General features: G+C 41.2%; 4 protein-coding genes across 5 annotated transcripts; 3 read left to right on the plus strand and 1 right to left on the minus strand.

Annotated features, from left to right (window-relative positions):
• The first annotated feature begins 28 nt into the window (after window positions 1-28).
• LOC135343495 (uncharacterized) lies at window positions 29-6,668 on the plus strand. The gene is made up of 11 exons (XM_064540456.1): window positions 29-187; window positions 289-430; window positions 774-819; window positions 881-1,107; window positions 1,695-1,830; window positions 2,596-2,820; window positions 3,244-3,433; window positions 3,964-4,244; window positions 4,929-5,246; window positions 5,608-5,760; window positions 6,007-6,668. Exons 1-11 carry the CDS (start codon window positions 123-125, stop codon window positions 6,525-6,527), a joined length of 2,304 nt encoding a protein of 767 aa, XP_064396526.1. The 5' UTR covers window positions 29-122; the 3' UTR covers window positions 6,528-6,668.
• Window positions 6,669-6,694: 26 nt separating this feature from the next.
• On the minus strand, window positions 6,695-13,882 carry LOC135343550 (uncharacterized). Of its 2 annotated transcripts, none has more exons than XM_064540527.1 (11): window positions 13,549-13,882; window positions 12,459-12,554; window positions 12,209-12,328; window positions 10,929-11,048; window positions 10,064-10,469; window positions 9,726-9,856; window positions 8,622-8,793; window positions 8,216-8,390; window positions 8,002-8,072; window positions 7,440-7,521; window positions 6,695-6,878 (listed from the first exon to the last, which is right to left on the minus strand). In XM_064540527.1, exons 1-11 carry the CDS (start codon window positions 13,780-13,782, stop codon window positions 6,842-6,844), a joined length of 1,644 nt encoding a protein of 547 aa, XP_064396597.1. In that variant the 5' UTR covers window positions 13,783-13,882; the 3' UTR covers window positions 6,695-6,841. The 2 variants fall into 2 exon arrangements, with proteins under 2 accessions (XP_064396597.1, XP_064396589.1); XM_064540519.1 differs by having other exon boundaries at window positions 9,726-9,886.
• Window positions 13,883-13,925: 43 nt separating this feature from the next.
• Window positions 13,926-19,470, plus strand: LOC135343586 (dual specificity mitogen-activated protein kinase kinase 7-like). Its single transcript, XM_064540564.1, has 10 exons — window positions 13,926-14,124; window positions 14,234-14,359; window positions 14,467-14,536; window positions 15,190-15,306; window positions 16,104-16,220; window positions 16,677-16,784; window positions 17,070-17,121; window positions 17,357-17,484; window positions 18,422-18,645; window positions 19,137-19,470. Exons 1-10 carry the CDS (start codon window positions 14,030-14,032, stop codon window positions 19,270-19,272), a joined length of 1,173 nt encoding a protein of 390 aa, XP_064396634.1. The 5' UTR covers window positions 13,926-14,029; the 3' UTR covers window positions 19,273-19,470.
• A 104-nt stretch (window positions 19,471-19,574) lies between these two features.
• LOC135343594 (N-glycosylase/DNA lyase-like) lies at window positions 19,575-21,588 on the plus strand. The gene is made up of 5 exons (XM_064540573.1): window positions 19,575-19,788; window positions 20,102-20,607; window positions 21,034-21,219; window positions 21,277-21,326; window positions 21,374-21,588. Exons 1-5 carry the CDS (start codon window positions 19,619-19,621, stop codon window positions 21,506-21,508), a joined length of 1,047 nt encoding a protein of 348 aa, XP_064396643.1. The 5' UTR covers window positions 19,575-19,618; the 3' UTR covers window positions 21,509-21,588.
• Window positions 21,589-21,595: the final 7 nt, after the last annotated feature.

Raw genomic sequence — 21,595 nt, forward strand, 5'->3', positions numbered from 1 at the left:
ACGTGGATGATTCTGGTACGCCCACACATTTCCTTCATAGCCTTGCGCATGCGCATAAAAGGCAGCACTCAGTTTTGCAACTTTTCCAGTAGACAATAAACAGAGCTTGTTAATTGAGTACAATGGCGTCTTATGTGATACTTCTACTGGCTCTGTGCTGCACCTTACAGCAGCTAGCTGCCCAAGGGTAAGACTGTTGCTCAAAATGGCATCTAATATTATGTTAGCTGCTTATATTAAAGTGTTGTTATATTATTGCAGACTTACTCATGCTTATCCTTTCTATAGTCCAATGATCAGCACTGAGAATGGGAATGTGAAGATCACCAGTACAGGAGATGTAGTCTTGCAACCAGGCGGTGATGGGGCCGTACAAGTCCTCACCAGCTCTGGGGAGGTTATGAACATGACAGGAGCACAAGGACCTCCCGTACGTTTTAGTGGCGTCCGTCTAATACTGTAGTTCATAGTTGAAGTTACATTCCTTGTTATACCTCAGGTGTGTGTCTGTGCATGTGTGTGTAGATTGCTACAGCTGCTCAAGGATCAATGAGCAAGAGTTTCTATATACGTTTTTCTTGGTTTTTCTTGGATTGCAATTTTCAAAACAATGCTCCGTTCTCGCAATTATATCCATATTCCCTAATCAGTATATACCTGCAAGGGCTAGTGTATAAGCCAGTGGTGAAGATAACATACCATTGCCAGGTTTCAGGCTAACCTCTTTAAGATAACTTTTCAGCACTTCTTTGGCATGTTTTGCACTTATACAGGGTGTGAAAGGAGACAAAGGGGACCCAGGAGACCCAGGGCCACCAGGTAAAACAAACTCCATTGTTAGTAGCACTTCAAAATTAATTAACTCTCTCCCCTATGCCAGGTATAATGGGTAATACGGGAATACAGGGTGAGCGAGGTTTGCCTGGTTCGGCTGGGGCACCTGGTTCGGCCGGAGAACCTGGTCCTGCTGGAACACCAGGTTCGACTGGAACACCCGGGCCTGCTGGAGAACCCGGAGCTAACGGGTCCGGAGCAGGAGGCCTGATCTCGTGGAATGAGTGTGCATGGAGGGACCTCAACGTTGGCTTGGACTATGGTCTAATTACAGTAAGCTAGTGGTTTGACAATTAACAGTTGGTTAGACTGTGGAAGCCATGTTGTAGAACCCTGTCTCTGGTGCCCATCTGCTGTGTACATGCATGCGTGCATGCATGTGGGCGCGTTGTTTACTATTCTGTATTATGTCTTGCTGAGACGTGTAATTTCCTGGCTGTAGTAAGTGCAATTGGTAGTAAACTTCAATTCAACTTTTAACTTTTTAACAGTTATACTTCCAAGTTGATTGTTGAGGCGCAATAACAAGCCACTAAACCACAAAGCTGTGACAGGCTCAGCTTAGTGGTTTAGTGAGTACCAACATTCAACTTTCAACTACTTAAAAAGCACTGTAGCTACGTAATATTCAACCTACTTGAAAAACACGTAATAGTTTATAACTATTAACCGTGGCTTAATACTAACTTATATATATGGGTAGCACATGACGTATGTGTGCGTATAGAATCGACCATGTGATAGCAGGCCAGCTGTACGTTGAATTATCTGTATTGGCATGCATGCAGATCTTCACTATATACATACGTATACGTATCTCTCCACTACTGCTTTGTGTGCATTCTGTCTCTTGTGTATAGACGTGCAATTTCAATAAACAAAGAGACGATACTTGGATCCGGATAACTTGGTACGGGAACATGAGAATAACGCGCTGTGTAAACTGCTGTATGAGATGGTACTTCACCATCAATGGAGAGGAGTGTTCTGATCCAGGTAATAATACATTAATTGTATTTTAGTGTGAAGTTATAACTATATGGCCTCCCGAAAGTAGCTTGCCAAATTGTTTTGGTTTTCAAAGAGAAATACATAAGGCAGAGAGGATGTACGTAATAGTATACGCCCCCGGGCTTTGGGGCAGCACTGTAACCATAGATACAGGGTATTGCAGAATTTTTGCAATCAACAACAAATGCTTGTAGGTTGAGCGTTCCTAATATGGAAGACCAGTGATGCAAGCGTTACATATAAGAAACACTCAACCCTCAACGCTTTTCGTTGATGCTGTAAATTTTCTGCAAAACCCTGTACCTCATATCTATTATTTAGATCCCACTTAGAGCTAGTAACATTACAGAATTTGTATCCTCAAGAATAGAACTGTAGGTCATAGGTCATAGGTCATAGCTGCCTGCTACATAAACACACACTCTAATAGGATCTATGTTGTTGCGTGTTGTGTGTATACAGTTGTTTTGCATGTGTGCTTATGTATATCAACGAATACATTCCCATTGTTTATACTGTATAGCTAGCAATTAGCTATTGGTAAACATCAATCCCTATATATCATTAGCTACATGTAACGATTCTGTTTGATTGAACTTTTCCTTAGCATTAAGATTTTCCTTCCTACGAATTTCTGCATGCATGTGGGATAGTGATTCTAGACTATAATTATACACAATAATAGTACATGCATACTTATACACTAGCCTAGCTTATTATATCCCACCAACCATCATCCTCTCTCCCTAGGTCCCATCGATGGCGTTGTCTACCAGTCCGACAACTACCACATGCTAAGACAGAACACCATCAGCGGCACCTGCCGAACAGCCGGTGACCTTGGCAATATCACCTCGGGAGCTAAGAGGATCCAATTCTCCGTTCAAGACTGCCCGCGCTTTGGTGGCTTCGTATACGACGCTTACACCGGCTGGAACTCTGTCTCGAGGATTCTTATCGAAGAAATTATTCCACGTACGAAAAATTATTTACATGTGTGCATATTTAGGCTAAAATGTATTTGTAGCGAAGATAACAATCCCCTTTGTATTAAAAATCTCATAGACTTTCGACTCTGATCAAGGTAATGGATTAACTACCACGAGAAATGCTCATTGTCATACATACATAATGTGACTATAGTAACAATCTGATCGATACTTACAGGGTTCATAATATCTCATTTATTATAGCACAATCTGATCGATACTTACAGGGTTCATATTTCCCAATACAATAATCTGTAAATTCTCATAATTATAATTATAGCTGTACATAAAAATGTTATGACATAAATTATAGCATGTTGAACATTGAACACTATATCTGTATCTAGTGACTATAATCAAATTTTGAGTATTTGATCACCAATATAATTATGCACGCATGCATATGCAGGAGACAACACGGTCCCTGAAGTGGCTGTGGTTGCACCAGACTCGTACGTCTACCAGCCCAACTATTGCCATTACTTCTTTTCTGATCTGGGGGGAAATTCTGAGCGTAATCTCGGACTTATCGCAAAGATTTCTTTTGTTAAACTGCACGAGTTCAGCGTACTGCGTATCACATGGGAGGGGAACTTACGGTGAGTAATATACACGATTTATTGTTTATTTATAGCTATTGATTGTACATGCAGTTATTACAACTGTTGTTGAGCGTGTTTTGAAAGTGATCAGTGCATGTACGTGTATATATACACGTTTATATAATATTATATCTCGCAATTGATATAGCACTTTTGTCAGTAGATCTATAGTAACTGTTGTTGAGCATGTTTTGAAAGTGATCAGTGTACGTGTATATATACACGTTTATATCTTGCAATTGACTTTGATCTACAACACTCAGTGCACTATGCATGTGTGCATGTGTGTGTAACATCTGAAAGTCATGCATGGTCAAACAGTATGCCGAATTTCAGCGCCAAAAAGAAGCGAAATAAAGGAAGCAAGAGTGCCCTATGTTGTAATCCTCTATATAGCCTGAGTTTGTACTGTAAAGCTGTTTGTATTAATGTCCACTCTTCCCTTCAACCAACATTACCCCTCCCCCCTCCCCCCTCCCCCCTTCTCCATTGTGTCACAATATCCGCTCTTGTGTATACATATACAGGAAGAGGAGCTGCACCAACTGTTGTTCCCGCTGGTGGATCGAAGTCGATGGCGCTGAATGCGATGAAAGCGTAGAAACGTCCATCTCTTCCAGCCGAGCCTACAATATATTTGCGCCCACCACCCTCACCGGTGTGTGTGCCAAGTCAGGCGATCTAGTCATCTCCAACGGTCTCCATAGCATCAGATTGATGGTCGGCAGTTGCGCTGGCTTTGGAGTGTCTAATACAGCAAGTGGCTTCCATTCTACATCAAGATTTATTGTCGACGAGATACCGCGACGTGAGTACATAATAATACTTATTACCATGCATACGTATTTTACACAAGAACAAATGGATAAATTTATATAGAAAAAATGTCCAAACATTTTAGAGATCTGGGGTCGCCTTAAATCAGTTAGTTTAGATTACCATACATATTTATGCACCCAAACAAATGAATCTAAGGGCCAAATAATAATTATTAGAGGGTTTCCTTAAATCGAATAAGTATCATAGTTGTCAATAATAATTAAGTGTTGTTTTTTCAAAATACAAGCCCTCCAGGGAATTCAATGATTTGTGCGTTTATCTTGTAACTAAGTGTGTACTATTAGCTTTCAGATTCAACAGACAGACTGTCTATAGCTGCTATAAGTGTATACAGTATAGCGGATATATTTCGAGGGTTTAAATGTTTGCGGTTTTCACTGATTAAGCATGTACTGTGAACGTTTTATTGATAAAAATACAAGCCCAAGAAAAAAAAGAAATTCGGTGATTTACAAATTTGTACTAATAGCTTTTGGGTTCAAGAAGATTTAATGTGTCTACTGATTAAACTAACGGAAGTGCATGCATGCTTATATGTTATGATTTCGTAAATGTCAACACCTTACTGTTGCCAATCCACCCTTCCCCACCCTTAGTCTGGCTACCATATCCAAATAATTATATCTTTAGTATGGCTACCGCACCCTTGTAGCTCGAGACCAACTACTCAAAACCAATGACGCCTACCACCCAATATGGACCAATTGTGGCCCTGTATTCGTTTCCGAGGGGACCATTGACGAGGGTGCCATCAACTCGACGAATTGCACCATCACTAAGACGGCCGTGGACTCAGTCGTGCGTGTCACATTCAACGGGAATATACGAGTGACAGATTGTCACGACTGTTGCATGCGATGGTTTATCACCCTCAACGGTGAGGAGTGTTCTGATCCTGCTCCCATTGAAGCCGTGATTTACTCGACTGATGCAGAACAAGTCAATATACACCGAGGAGCTACTATTACAGGTATACTTCTTTTTTTTTTTTTTTTTTTTTTTAAGAAACAAATTTATGCAATGCAAAGGTCATACTTACTCAAGCACTGTACAGCAATATATTTTCTGGTTTTCTGATTAAATCAATTTCATCTGGGCCATAATTTTTTTTTTCGGCCTTAGACCATGGTATTGGACTTATCTCTCAAATATGAAAGGTCTTTTTCTAAGCTTTCAGAAAATCATAAAAATTAATCGTTGCAATTGAATTAAAGTTTGTGTGACAAACAACGTGTGCTAACATGAGAACCTAAACTCGATACATGTGTTAACACAATCACACCATTAATGCTTCTTCATTTAACACGTGTACGATTCATTCTTCCCCGTAGGTTTCTGTCAGGCCACAGCCTCGGGACCCATAGCAACTGACAATGTGACAGCCCTGCTCAACGTGGGGAGGTGCAGTGGGTTCAACGAGACCTATAATGCATTCACTGGATTTGGTTCTCCGGTCTCCATGCTCGTCGAGGCATACCCTAAACGTGAGAACACTAAAACTACTGTTTTTAAATAGCCAAGACTAACATTTTCTAGCGTATTGTGAAATTATTAACTTTTCAAAGGTTGTTTTTCTAAAGCTGATTTTGATGTTATAATTATTTGGTGGACTTAGACCATCCCATATCTTTGATGTACAATAATAACTAATATCACCCCCTCCCCCACACCCACACACACACACCTACACCCACCCACCCACCCACACACACACACTCACACACACGCAGCCATCACCAACCCACCAATGGACGGATCCTTCTACCCAAACTGGGCCCAGTATGTATACACTGAGAACACCACAGAATCAAACACCACATCCCTCTATAGCTCCACCTTCTCTAAGCGTACCGACAACTCCGCCCTGAAAATCTCCTGGGAGGGAAACGCCGCCTTACTGAACTGCTCTGACTGTTGTACACGCTGGTTTATTGCCATTAACGGTGAGGAATGTTCCAGCCCTGGACCCATAGATGGTGCTATTCGACAAGATTTGTCCGATTCGTCAATCGGTACCTTTGACCTCTACCGCCCGATAACTGTCGCTGGTATCTGCAGCGGTACTAATAGCTCCACCCCATTGCTCGGAGGAGATCATGTGATCAGTCTGGGTGTGGGGGCGTGTGCGCCTACAGAGGATGGAGACGATATTCTGACTAGCGATGTAGTGACAGGATACAATTCAGTATCGAGAATCATTGTTGAGGAACTGCCCAATCAGAATGAGGAAAACTGTATCACACCACCTTAGTTACACGGAACGTTTATATATCGGACTATAATATTATCACATGACACACATTTCACTATAATTATATAAAAAAAATTATTATTTTGTACAATTAATATTATAATAATGCTGATTTATTTTTTATACATGCATTTAAAATCGTGCCGTAATAAAATCACGTAAAAATATACTGTAATAATTTTGTACACGTATAATATGACAATAAATGGATGTTTTCTAATTAAATTATGATTGAAAAAACAAACTAAAACAGAATTAAATACGTAGACGTTACACGGAGATAATGAGTTTATGGTTGCTAGGGGCAACAGTTGCTAGTTTACTATCGTGGAGACGTTTGTCGGATATATTCTGCAAAGGAGGAGAGAAACAACGAAACGATGTATTATACGATACAGAAAAATGGAATGTATAAAACAGTATTATGCTATAAACCCAGGCCATCACGCTTTTCAGAAATAAAGAAAATTTGGGCTCAAATTATTTGATAGGCCTTTCAAAGAGCTACTAAACGTAGTTATAATGAGACATTCTAAACTTTAAGTTATCCACGTACGATAAACACTAGCTTCTGAAATAGCAACTTTTTTCGGGGTAGTTGAACAATCTTTAAAACAGCCGTAACATCAGTACCGTTGATCCAATGTCAAAACTTTTATGATTTTCTAAAAACTTAGAAAGAGACCTTTCAAATGGTGTCCTAAAAGTTTATATTTGAGAGATTAAAACTATTTGCCAGTTTGGCGATACCATGGATCCAAGGCCAAAAAATGACAGATTATGGCCCCAATGAAATTTTGGATTGAAACACATGATTTTTTTCTAAGCTTTCAGAAAATGATAAAAGTTTTGACATTGGATCAACGGTACTAAAGTTATGGCTGTTAACAACTTAACTCATGAAAAACTCACAAATTTAAAGTCCTGACTTTAGTGTTGGGACAGAGCTGGTCTGTTTTGAAGTGACACTGCTTGTGTAGAGTGAGAGCACAATCTGCAGCAAAGGACAAACCACTCCCTCACAACATAGCAATAATTATAGCCTGTTCTACTGCCCCCTCCCCCCTTATTCTACTACCCCCAATTTTAGTGCCTCCCAGCTACAGCCCCCCTCTACTACCCCTCATTCTACTGCCCCCTCATTCTACAGCCCCCTCACCTACTACCCCCCATTCTAGTGCCCCCAGCTACAGCCCCCCTCACCTACTACCCCTCATTCTATTTCTCCCTCATTCTACAGCCCCCCGCTACAGCCCCCCTCGCCTACTACCCCCTTATTCTACAGCCCCCCTCACCTACTACCCTTCACCTACTACCCCCTCATTCTAGTGCCCCCAGCTACAGCCCCCCTCACCTACTACCCCTCATTCTACAGCCCCCCCCCCAGCTACAGCCCCCCACACCTACTGCCCCCCCCAACTAAACTCCAATTCTACTGCCCATGCTCAGAGTTAGTGGCTGGACATTACCGTACCTCTGCATCGGTAAGCTTGCTTTCCAAATATCCCACTGATCTTGCCTTTACAGACGTAGCAAAGCATTTTTCTGAGAAAAGAAAACACGAAAAAAAATGCATAAAACACACGTAAATCAGGCAATAAAAAATTCGGTACTAAAATACATGGACATGGGAGTGATCGATCTATATAACCAAATTACATAATTATAGTAATATCGAAGCCACTCACTCTTGGATGTGGACGGCCAGAAAGGTGTGGTCGTTGTAAATATGTAATTTCTTTGCGTTGCTAAAGTGACGTCGTAACTTGTTAGCGTGTGCAGAGCTGAGTGCTACAATGTTCCTCACCCCGGCCGAGTTCTTCACTTCAAACACGAGGGTAGAGGGGATACGATCGTCCGCCCCTGTTCGTTAAATATTAAAGAGAAAGCAATTAACAAAAAATTTAATGCATTGTATCACAAAAGATTTAAGCACACTGCTGACACTTGAGAGAGGGTATGGAGCGTCTAATTTCAAAACTAAAAGATGCATTCAGTATATAGCTCTTAGGAAGGCCTATCACATGACATGCTTAGATAAAAGATTAATTAATAAAACATTATTTTACTAATTAGCGAGGTAATAATTGATACCATATAAGGACTCTGCCTCGCTCCCAGCCATGCTCATAGTGAGAGCTTTCCTTTGCGGGGTCGTCATGGAAACAGTCACATGATCCTGAGTGGGTGTGGCCACTAGAGAGTTGGTCAACTGCTCATACGATGACGACCGTCGCCAATGAGGGGAAAGGGGCGGGGCTTCATCCTGAGGGGTAACAAAGAACGAAAGGAACGTTACTTAATACCGCTAGCGATGAGGTGTTTAATTTTCGTGGAACTGCCTCTAAAAAAACATTTCATTAAATAAATTTCACGCTATACGGTATATCAACGCATGTTGCGTCCGCCGTTAGCTATAGTCCCATTTACACGAGGCCTTCAATTCGGGTTGGATCCCGGATTAAACCTATCCGCGGTCATGTAAACGGGCCTAATCCGGATTAGCCAACCCAACTCTGGAGGTGGTTCAGATTGTGTCAGAAGCGGTTTAGCTGTGAGTAAACACAAGGTGTTATACATATTTGTGGGTGTTCCCAGAATAAGCCCATAGCTTCCTATCAGCCAATGTTTGCACACATGCAATTAGTGGTCATTTTAATTAACTATGCACATTACCCAGAAAAATCTGACCCGGATTTGACCCGGATTAGGTGTCGTGTAAAAACAGGGCTCATGTTCTCAAACTATTTTTGTGGGGAGGATTGCTAACCCTTGAAAACAGTGAAACATAAGCCCCTCCTCGCGCTATACGGTAGTTAGATCCCACTTTTCCTTGGCTAACTAGAGCTAGCAACATTACATCATTTGTATCCTCAAGCAAGGTATAGTTACTGGGAACATATTAGCTCATACCGTATAGCTAGAAATTTCTGCAGCCAGAAAATTCTGCAAATTCTGTGAATGAATGAGTAAACGCAGAAATATTATCCGCAAATGCTTATTAACCACGCCTAATTTAACAGTTGAAAGTTCAATTCGCAGGTTTTTTACAGCTATTTGCAGAATTTTTGGGCTGCAGAAATTTCTAGCTGTACGGTAGTTCCCTGCTTAACACACACAAGTGAGATCTAATACATAATAGCATGACAAAAGGCGTGTTTTAAGTGAAGGGACAAAATTTGTAATCATCGCACTTACCTCTGACTGTCCCTCAGGGGGAGTGGGGTTGGGCTGCTCGGACTGGGCAGGTTGTTCGGTTCGGTAGGAGACTAGAGGAGGTTGTTTGGTATGGTAGGAGACTAGGGGAGGTTGTTTGGTGTGGTAGGAGACTAGAGGAGGTTGTTTGGTGTGGTAGGAGACTAGAGGTATAGAAGTGAAACTATAATTTTATACAGTATAACTAGAAAATTTGACGAATGAGCCATTTGAGCTAAAATGGCAGAAAACTTAATTTGGTGGTTTTAAATCCGAAAAGTTTGCTAAGTCGTCAAATTTTCCTACTATTCGGTAGCATAAGATAGGGTTAGAGTACTTACATATGTGGTTGTCATCGGCAACAGCAGGTTGAGTGTCTCCTTCTTGAGTGGCCACACTGCTATCACTAACAACACTCCCCACACTAACACCACCGCCCACACTAACATCACCGCCCACACCATCTCCACTTTTCTCACAAACTACATCTTTTCGGTTCTCGTTTTCTGAGTCAGAAGATTCAACAGCCTCTTGACCAGAAACATCTCCCACAGTCATGTGATTGTCAGGTGATATACCACTCCCCTCTTCTGGAGCCGAGACTAGGACAACAGGAACATTGACCATACCCACAGGAAGTGATGTCATTGGCACAGAAAGTGGTGTCAATGGCACCCGCTCCAGACGTAACTCAGAAAATATTCCTTGAAGTCCATCAGCCACGCTGCTGGCTAGCTTGGCCGACTCCTGTGTGTGTGTGTGTGTGTGTGTGTGTGTGTGCATGTGTGTGTGTGTGTGTGTGTGTGTGTGTGTGTGTGTGAGGGGGCGGGGGTGTCAGGGGGATATGATGAAAGCCAACAGTGTGAATGTATTGTGTTTGGAAACACGACTGTTTTCTATAGTAACACTAACTGTACAGTAACAAGAGATGACAACAATGTGAGAATATTGTCAACTCAAGGGGCCAAAGCTTTCACTAACTATTGAGTGAGCCTCTGTCACTGTTAGTCAGGGATATGCCCACACTGGTCGGTGGTGGTGGTTGGTACTAACCACTTCTAACCACTTTTTAGGCCTAGTTTACTACTTACATGTACATAGAGAGGAAAATGTGTTTAGTTGAGATTAAGGGCTGAAAATAGTACAATACTGCACTAGATGCATGGGCACATCACTGACTGTACACTCAAGAGAGAGGGGGGTCACCTGATCATCCAGTGATTGATTCTCGACAGCACAGGACATGCCCATCATGGGAGGGGCAGTATGGGAATAGGACAAGAGCAGACCACCATCCTCTGAGTCACATTCCAGTCTCACTTTAGCCTGCAGTAGAATAAGCTCTCTCAACGTTTTATAAAAGCCACTCAGTAAATACGTGAAATTCAGAATTCAACCTTGCTTTGTACAATACAGTGGAACCCCTCTATAGCGGACACCTTTTGGGGAACAACGTTCTGGCCTTTGTTGAGAGGTTGTTTTGTACACAAACTGTTCATTTGGGACCTGGGTGCCTGGCCGTTATATAGCAACTGGCCTTTGTTTGGAGGTGGTTGTTAACAGAGGTTCCACAGTATATACCGTATAGCGGGTATATTTTGAGGGTATAAATGTTTGCGGTTTTCGCTGATTAAGCTTGTACCACGAACATTATACCCACAAATTTAATATCGCATGCATGCATGCTGCAAAAAAGCTGCTATATATTCCGCGAAAATTATATCCGCAAAAACCTTTCCAACAGTCATTCCGCGAAAGTTTATACCCTCGAAATATACCCGCTATATGGTCACAGCGTATTTCTTAATGGTAAGCAGTACACGCAAGTTAGTCAGGGATGTGCCCACACTGGTCAGTGGTGGTGGTTGGTACTAACCACCTCTAGACAACAATAACCATCTCTTAGGTCTAGTTTACCACATCAAAGAGGCAAATTTGTGTATTGAGTTGATTGAGGATTGAAGACAGCCACCACTTCCAAATTGCTGGGCACACAACTAAACAGGGTCCATGGCAACTTAGCTTTGTTGACTTCGTGTCTTGGACTCCAGAGCATAAATATTTATAGACTGACTTCTATATATATATATATAAATATAGAGACGTCTCCAGATATAATTATTATATAGCGGGTAAATTGAATGGTTTTACCGATTTAATTTTCGTGGAAAAGCAGCCTTTTTTGCAGCATGCATGCGTGCGATATTAAATTCGTAGGTATACAAATATTCGCATTACATGCTTAATCAGCGAAAACTCCAGTACCGTATAGCTGGTAATTTTTGTGGGGTAAAAAATTCGAAAACGGTGGTTTTCGTGAGTAAAAATTTCATTTAGTCTCGTTGCCTGCACTGCATTCATACATTCCGGTAAGCCACGCCTACATTAACATTTCGTGGAGTTCAGCTTGCCCACGAAAATAACGAATTTTTTACCCCACGAAAATTACCCGCTATATTATGGTTTAATTATTGTAACTCACGTACATGTACATACATCCACTCGACTTGGAGGTGACAGATGAGGGGGGCGGGGCTACCGTGCGGCACGACCTTTACACCCACACCCGGCACGCACATCGGCCACTCTATGTCACACTCGAGTTCCTATGGCAACAAAACCAACAGAAAATCACACTCAGAAAGAAAACAAGAGCTTTTTAATTTGTATATTTAACTAGGAATCGCAATTTCCCAGGTACTTAGGAAAGAGTGGAGGATAATGATATGAGCTTACCAGTGCAGTGTCTGTGTGTGAGGTGACCTTGGTGATCTTGAGCTTTGGTAGCTCTGTGTTAGGTAGCAGCTCCACAACACTCAGATGATTGTACTCCTGTGGTAAGGGGGGGTGGACTAACTATTATATAACGTATTTCTAGAATATTTTGCGAGTGACAAACCCTTTGCGAATGAGCCAAATCAGCAGAAAAATTGACCCTTTGCCGATCTAACTATTGCATTCTGGCAAGGATCGTGTGTATTTACTAGTACTCATTTAGGTTTTGCGATTATATTGTTGCGAATTGATCAACCTTCGCAAAACATTCTAGTAATACGGTACTGTACTCCTAGCAGTAGGGGGGGGGGAGATCAACTATACTCTTAGCAGGGGGGGGGGTTTAAGGTATGCTATTGTGTTCTGGCTGACAAAGAACCTTTCTTCTGGACACCCTTTGATTACAAAATTAAAATACATCAACCACTTAGCAACATTGGAGGACATTGCGTATCAATGTGCCTAAAGCAACCATACAATTGATCTAGGTAGGTATTAACATTCTCAGAGTGCCTTCCTTCATATTTTTTATAGGAACAATTAAATTTAGATCTATCTTAATACTTCAATTTAAAGCGACACACTTACGTTCTGCCAGACTCATGTACACTGAATTTATATGGTGCTATATGGGCAAAATATCGAAATGTCGCATATTTAGAGTGTCGCCTTAATAGAGATCTTACAGTATGTATTATACCCTGTATAATATAGCGTTGCTCAGACTATATAATTATATTACCAGGTACCTAAGTATAAACTAGGACAACGTTCCGTAGCATAACTATTCATGTACGTATGCATGTCTATACCGTATAGCTGGTAATGTTCGTGGGGTAAAAAAATTCGTTCAACTCGAAAACGATGATTTTCGCGAGTAAAAAATTTCGTTAGACTTCATTGCCTGCACTGCATTGCATGCGTTCTGGTAGCCAAATCTATGTTTTCGTGGAGGTTAGCTTACCCATGAGATTTTACCCCACGAAAATTACCCCGCTATACGATGGACATTAAAATATAAATAGTGTATTACTGCTGTGTCAGGTCTCACTTTCTCCTCAGCAGTTTGTATCCATGAGAGGAGTCTCTGATTAAGGAGGGGAATAACCTCACTAGCTGTGGGAGAATGGAGGCCATGGCTCTCTAACCAAGCATCCACTTTAGTCCTGAGCAGTTGGGGACCTTGAACAGTGGCTCTGTTGTTCCACTTCTTAAGCTCTTGCAGAAACACGAACACTCCGACCAGCCCCAGAAACACAGTGAATAGCACCACAAGAGAAAACATACCTAGGTCTATCTTATTAGAAACAAGTTGACTTTCACAACACAGTACACAGCAAACTATCTTTCAGAATTAAAACCACGCCCACTTTCTATATTATGTTGACCTCTGCACCCTGGTTGAGGCTACGCCCACTTTTATATTTTGACCTTTGCATCCATGTACGTCGACTCAGCAGCTTTCAGTATACTTACATAATTACAGACTAGACACATACACAAGATTAAGAATAAGATCAAGACACGACAAGATGTCCTCTAACGGGACACCACCTCCACACCCGGCCGCCCTAGGCCTCTTCAAGACTAAGAGTCCCAGCCACGACCCTACCCTGGATAGACCAAAGTAGAGTGAAAATAAGAGTCTTGTACTGTTACATTTAATCATAGATCTATGATTAGTGATCATTTATAAATAATATATCCTCAGCTATACCTTTATATTGTGTGTGCAGGTTACCAATGCCTTTACGAATGAACTCCACTGGCCCTCGACGACCCAAAGGAAAGCTGTGCTTCTCCAAATGCCCTCCCAAATCTCCCATTCCGTCAGAACCATCCAGTGCTGCTTGTAATCATGGGTATACATGACACACACACACACACACACACACACACACACACACACACACACACACACACACACACCACACACAGTACACACACACACACACACACACACACACAGGCCAAGTCCACAAGACAAATTGATTGCTAAAGTTAAAGAAAGAATGGGAACTTTGACATTTGGCACTGAGGTATAGTACTGTCATTGCATTTGCTCTGTATTTCTAAATTTAGGTACACGAATGATAATAATTGATAGACAGCAGGTAAATATATAACAAGGTGCTTTCCATACTATTGGCTGTGTTATTGAGACCACTCAGTACTGTCCCTAAAGAGACCACCAGACCACTCAGTACTGTCCCTACAATGCTACATCTATGTCCATTAGACCCGTGGATTATCCCCATACTTGCAAGGATAATCTTATTTACTATTGACCTCCCTAAAGAGACCACCAGACCACTCAGTACTGTCCCTACAATGCTACATCTATGTCCATTAGACCCGTGGATTATCCCCATACTTGCAAGGATAATCTTATTTATTATTGACCTCCCTAAAGAGACCACCAGACCACTCAGTACTGTCCCTACAATGCTACATCTATGTCCATTAGACCCGTGGATTATCCCCATACTTGCAAGGATAATCTTATTTACTATTGACCTCCCTAAAGAGACCACCAGACCACTCAGTACTGTCCCTACAATGCTACATCTATGTCCATTAGACCCGTGGATTATGTCCATACTTGCAAGGATAGTCTTACTTACTATTGACCTCCCTAAAGAGACCACCTCTCTATTGAGACCAACTTCCCCTTCCCCTTCCCCTCCTACAGACACACAAGTTGACAGGCCCTGTGGATGTGGATGTACTAGGGAGACTTGGTAGTGGGATGACAGGACAAGTGGTAACCGTGCAACACAAGGCCACCGGGAAAATCATGGCTGCCAAAGTACGCATTTTTTTTTTTTTTTTACAATTTGCCGATACCCAAGATACAAGAGTAATAACGTAATACCATACTTACATAAAAGTAGTAATCATGAAAGCATACTCAGTACAGAAGGATCATTAAGCATAGATTTAAGGAATTATAAGCACTAAATCATATTTTGCCACAATCTTGTTATTCCATGGTTCTATACACTTAAGTTTTCTGCATGAAACTGGAACAAGGTTAATCTTACGTGACAAAGAAAGCGTGTGATTGGGATTGGATTTGTCAGCAGTATAATTATCAGTCTATCATTTTCAGTATCTCAAAGTGTTGAGTACCTCATACGTTTAGGAGAATGCTGTATACCATATAACATGTACTGTATAGCAGGTATTTGTTATTTTTTGTATTGGAAAGCATCATGCGAAAATTAAAACTGTGACCGCAATAGCTTCATATTGTACATACGTCACTATCCTGAGCTGTACGAATATTTAGGGTACAATTGAGTAGTTCATTGAAAATTTGCAACAACAAAGAAAAAAAAAGATTGCCTTTCACGTACATACATTGATAATTGTACATTAGTTTACAGTATAGTGTGTATTTCGAGGGTATAAATGTTCGCGGTTTTCGCTGATTAAGCATGTACCGTGAACATTTATACTCGCGAATTTAATATCGCATGCATGCTGCAGAAAGGCTGCTATTCCGCAATTAAATCCGCAAAAACAATTGTAGCGGCCATTCTGCGAAAGTTTATACCCTTGAAATATACCGCTATACGGTGACTGCCCCTCCCCCTTCTGTAGAAGATGCCGTGGCTGGAACATCCAGAAGAGAGGAAGAGAATTCTAATGGACCTGGACGTGATGGCAGAACACAAGAGTCCTCACATTGTCCTATATTACGGATCAGTCATTTGGAATGTAAGTTAAAAAGCAAATACGATAATTAACATTGTAATCAGTCAACTATATACTACTGTATAACTAAAAGATGACGATTTGGCCATTTGGCGGATTTTACCGAATATTGCCAAATTTAAAATAAGTTTTCCAGTGGACACAATGTCATTGTTGTATACATGTAGCGGGTTATTCTTCATATTTTTCGTATTGTAGAGCATCGTACAAAAATTAAAACTGCAAAATTATTCTGCTATAACCACGCTTGAGACGCCAAGTTGGTTCAAATGTGTCATTTGCCAAATATATATACTTATAATATCGGGTAATTTTCGAGGGGAAAAAACGTTTTGTGGTTGAGTCTCTAAGCACGAATATTTTACCCACGAATGAAGCGACCTTGACGCAATAGTTAGATAGCAAAGGGTCTGGACCACCTGCAATAATATGGTATACGATGAATCTCCTCCTCCCCAGAATGAAGTGTGGGTCTTCATGGAACGTATGAGCACTTGTTTGGATCGTCTTCTCAAGAGCATCTCTGGTCCAGTACCAGAGGAGATTGTCTGCAAAGTAGCCGTTGCGGTGAGTAATAGAGGGCGGCTAGAATTAGATACTTTGAACAATAATTAACAGCAACCCCAATTGTCTGTTTCTTGGAAAAAAAGTGGATGCTTTTTATTTGAAATGGGCCTTTTTTCGAAGCTATTGTTTTCGATAATGACCACTTAAAGTATCCTCCCTCCCTAACTCCACTACAAATTAATATTTCGACCCAAATTATCCATTTTTGGAAAAAAGGGTATGGCTATAAGTGGGCCTTTTTTGAAGCTATTAACTAATGTCCCTCCCCTCTCCTCCACTTCTCAGGTTGTTAAAGCACTTCACTATCTCAAGACTGAGCATCAAGTTATCCACAGAGGTGAGAATATCTAGAGCCACCAAGGATGTGCCCACACTGGTTGGTGGTGGTGGTTGGTACTAACCACCTCTTAAGCTCATGTTAGGCTAGCTATATAAAAAAAATACAAATTTGTGTAGAGAATTGAGGATTGAAAAAATATAGCCACCACTTCGAAATTTCTGGGCAGACCTCTGCTATCATTGCTCTAATTATACATACTCCCTCTTCTCTCTCTGTCTCTCTCTCCTCGTAGATGTGAAGCCCTCTAACATACTACTGGACGAGTCTGGTAGCGTTAAGTTGTGTGACTTCGGTATCAGTGGACGGCTGGTGGACTCCCAGGCCTTTACACAAGGGGCTGGCTGCATAGCCTATATGTCTGTGAGTTGTAACAGAGCACACACACACGCACACACACAAGGGGCTGGCTGCATAGCCTATATGTCTGCGAGTTGTAACAGAGCACACACACACAAGGGGCTGGCTGCATAGCCTATATGTCTGTGAGTTGTAACAGAGCACAGTGAGTATGTGCCTTGAAATGTATACCTAAAGTCTATTTGCGTCCAGTTCGACCCCGGAAGTTATGTGGTCAATTATGGCTTCATTTATGGTGGACAAGTATGCCTGGGGACTTTTACATGGAAAATGCTAACTTTTAGCTGATTGGAGCTTACCAATACCAGCTCTACAGCACATTAGACACTAGTTGATAAGATCTACACGGGAAGTACATGGGAAAAGTGCCTCAGAGCAGGTATACTATGGGACTTAGTATACCTGCAAATTTACTTAGTATACCTAGTATTCCGTTGTCAAGTAATTGTATTGTAGTCAAGCAGTTTGCGCATGCGCACTAGTATCTAAATGAGTTAGACACTGTTTTGTCGGTGTCCATGTGATTTAGAAGCCCTCAGCCACTTTAGTACCCTTGCTACGCTCGGGATACTAAATCAGTGCCTTTGGGCTTCTAAATCCCATAGACACCTCCAAAACAGTGTCTAACTATTATATAGATAGAAGCGCTTTTTAACAAGGAATCCAACGGTATATGAAACTTTGAAGTTATGACAACTTTATGAAGGTCAAACTCAACACAAATAGACTTTAGCTTACTGTTACTGGTCAAAACTTCACAAAATAGTGTCGAATTTAAGCTGCTATGAGAGCTCTTATAATGTGTCTAATTGTAGGTACACTGTACAGCATTACTGCTATCGCCAGTGCTACCTTGTAAACCCTCCCCCCCCCCTTTCCCAGCCTGAACGTATTGACCACACACACCCACACACACACACACACACACACATAAACACAGCCTGAACGTATCGACCAGTCCATCGGTAAAAAGGGCTACGATGTTAGAGCAGACGTATGGAGCCTGGGAGTCTCATTAGTAGAACTAGCCACTGGATCACTACCTTATGACTGCTCAAAGTTCACCACAGATTTTGAGTTCCTGGCCCATATTGTGGGGGCTCCCCCTCCCCTTCCTGACAGGGATAGCTTCTCTCCTCTGTTCTTCAACTTTGTCTCTCAGTGGTGAGTTGAATTGTCAGGGAGTATCGTATTACCACTACTTGTATGACATGCCAGACCTTAGATCATGTTTGCCACAAATACTGCAATTTGATTGGCTAAAGGAAGATCCAACTTAGAAAATCATGTACTTATTTAGAAAATCATGTAGCGATAAGAACATTCAAATCTGATTGGCTAAATACTCATGGTTGCTATGATCTAAAATGCTTAGACACTGTTTAGGAAGTTTCCACATGATTTAGAAGTCCTCAGGGCTAATAGAACCCTCACTGCGTTCGGGATACTACAACCAGCCCTTTGGGCTTCTAAATCATGTAGAAACTTCCTAAACAGTGTCTAACTATTATATAGAATTTAGATAGCAAAGTGTCAAAATTTCTCTAAGGGTTTTTCGTTCTGTGTATATATATAGTACCTAAGTTACATGTGATATTGATTGATTATAGCTGGGACGATTTAATTAATGATTTAATCCCTCCCCCCGGCCACAGTCTGACCAAGGACGTTGACAAGAGACCTAACTACATGCCTCTACTGGAACATCCCATGATCAAGGAGTACGAGGGAAGAGACGACGTTGACGTCGGATTGTGGCTAAAATCGGTCAACAAGAAAACCAAAGCTTAACTTAGTATGTACATGTTACAGCAGGCTACATTGCACTTATGGCCCAACTTTTAAAATTATAAATGTTTTTGCTAATTAAACATTAGACGCCAGTTGTTTTATATAATTATGTCTTCAAGGCCACTGACTTATTTTTTTCAATGTCTCAACTTTTTTGTACACACCAAATAACAAGTTTATTTATTCAGTTACCAAAAATGAATGCGAAATGTGTTAAAAAAATCATCATTGGCGCATGGCATGATTGATGTTGTACCTCAATTATAGGCCGCAAAATTAGAGGGCGACATTGTCTCGAGGTTGTTTCAGCTCCGCCCATCTTTTCCCCACATGTGCAATTTTGTGCATGCATGCACGTATGATCATGGCTGCTGCTTTGTTGGAGGAGACATGGCATGAGGAGCGTGTTTGTGGCGAGCTGGACCTCAGCCTCACTCTGACCACAGGGCAAGCCTTCAGATGGCACAGCCTAGGAGGGGATGATGGGATCACGTGGGTGGGGGCGGTGGGACAATAGTACGTGAGGCACACAAATGACACACAACTATAAATTATATCGTAATGCGTGCGCATTACGATATAATGCGAAATAGCATACAGACATGCGATATTAAATTTGTGGGTATAAAAATCAATGTTTGCGCAACATTGCTCGGTGAAAACCACGAGCATTAATTTTTTACCCTTGAAATAATACCTGCTATATATACGGTATATAAATACAACTTAGATTGTTCATATTAATCATGTAGTGATATACATACATGGTATTATTTATATAAATATTTTCTGGACGTCTCTAATTCACAAGTGATATTTCCCTGTGTAGTGTGTTTGCACTCAAGAGCCGAGACGACTCCACCCTCACTTATCACACTCTCCATACCCCACAAGACCACACCCATACACCCTCACACACTCTCCGAGACTATTTCCGACTAGATACTGACCTTTCTGAACTTTGCACTTCGTGGGCCAACGCAGATCCAAATTTTAACTCCAAAGTCTCTCAATATAAAGGCGTACGTTTATTGAGACAAGATCCGCTCGAAAACGTCATTTCCTTCATTTGTTCCTCCAATAATAATATCGCGAGAATATCAGGAATGTTGAATTCTCTCTGTGAAAATCTCGGGGAGCCGATCTGTTGCTATGGTGACCATACCATATATGGATTTCCGACACTTGATTCGTTATGTGCTGACAATATGGAGTCTACTTTAAGAGACTTGGGGTTCGGATACAGGTCAAAGTATGTTGCCATGGCTGCAAAAAGCATCGTCGAGAAGGGTGGTGTGGAGTGGTTGCTTGGACTGAGAGAAAAACCATACGCTGGTGAGATACTATGATACTGTATAGCGGGTAATTTTCGTGGGGTAAAATTTCGTTTAGTCTCATTGCCTGCACTGCATTCATACGTTCTGGTAAGCCACGCCTACCGTTAACATTTCGTGGAGTTCAGCGTGCCCACGAAAATAACGAACATTTACCCCACGGAAATTACCCGCTATGCGATACTGCTAGTGCTAGAAAGGTATGCATGATACAAACTAATGCTATTTATGCAGAGTGGGTATAAATAATTTGTATCACACAATTATTGGCGGTTATTCGAGGCTTGCATGTACAATCCCCACATTGAAATCACGGTGTTTAACTGAGGAAATAAAATTAAAAATCGCGTAACGTTTTATAGCCTTATAATTACAATATTTTGTCATAATCATAATTATTTTATGCTTGTGTTTGATCATTACTCAGAGGTCGTGACCTCACTACGAACTCTGTCTGGGGTGGGTCCAAAGGTCGCGGACTGTGTAGCGATGATGTCATGTGACAAGCTAGAGGCTGTACCAATAGACACGCACGTGTGGAGTGTAGCTGTACGAGACTATGGGCTAGCAAAAAAGAATAAATCTCTCACAGCGTCTGCCTATAAAGAGATAGGTAAGTCATGTGATTATTATGTGAATTTTATAATTATTTTTTTCTTCCTTTAATTAGGTGATCACTTCCGCGATTTGTTTGGGCCAATGGCAGGATGGGCTATTGCTGTGAGGCTAGTATTTTTCAATATTACTCTTTACTTGTGTACGTATAGGTGCTGTTTGTCGCTGATTTAGATAGAAGTGGGAGGTACAAAGGTGAGAGTATACAGAGTCCAAAGGGCAGCAAAGGAAAAAGAAAAAGAAAAGATCAGCAGTCTTTGAAATCTGCTAAGAAACGAAAAACTTAATTAATTTTAGTTGTATCGTGTGCTAATTGTCCGATATTTAATCATTGCTGTTCCATCCATATTAATCCATCATCAATTAAGTTTGTT

This window comes from Halichondria panicea, chromosome 1, assembly GCF_963675165.1.
Source record: "Halichondria panicea chromosome 1, odHalPani1.1, whole genome shotgun sequence".
Taxonomy (NCBI): Eukaryota; Metazoa; Porifera; class Demospongiae; order Suberitida; family Halichondriidae; genus Halichondria; species Halichondria panicea.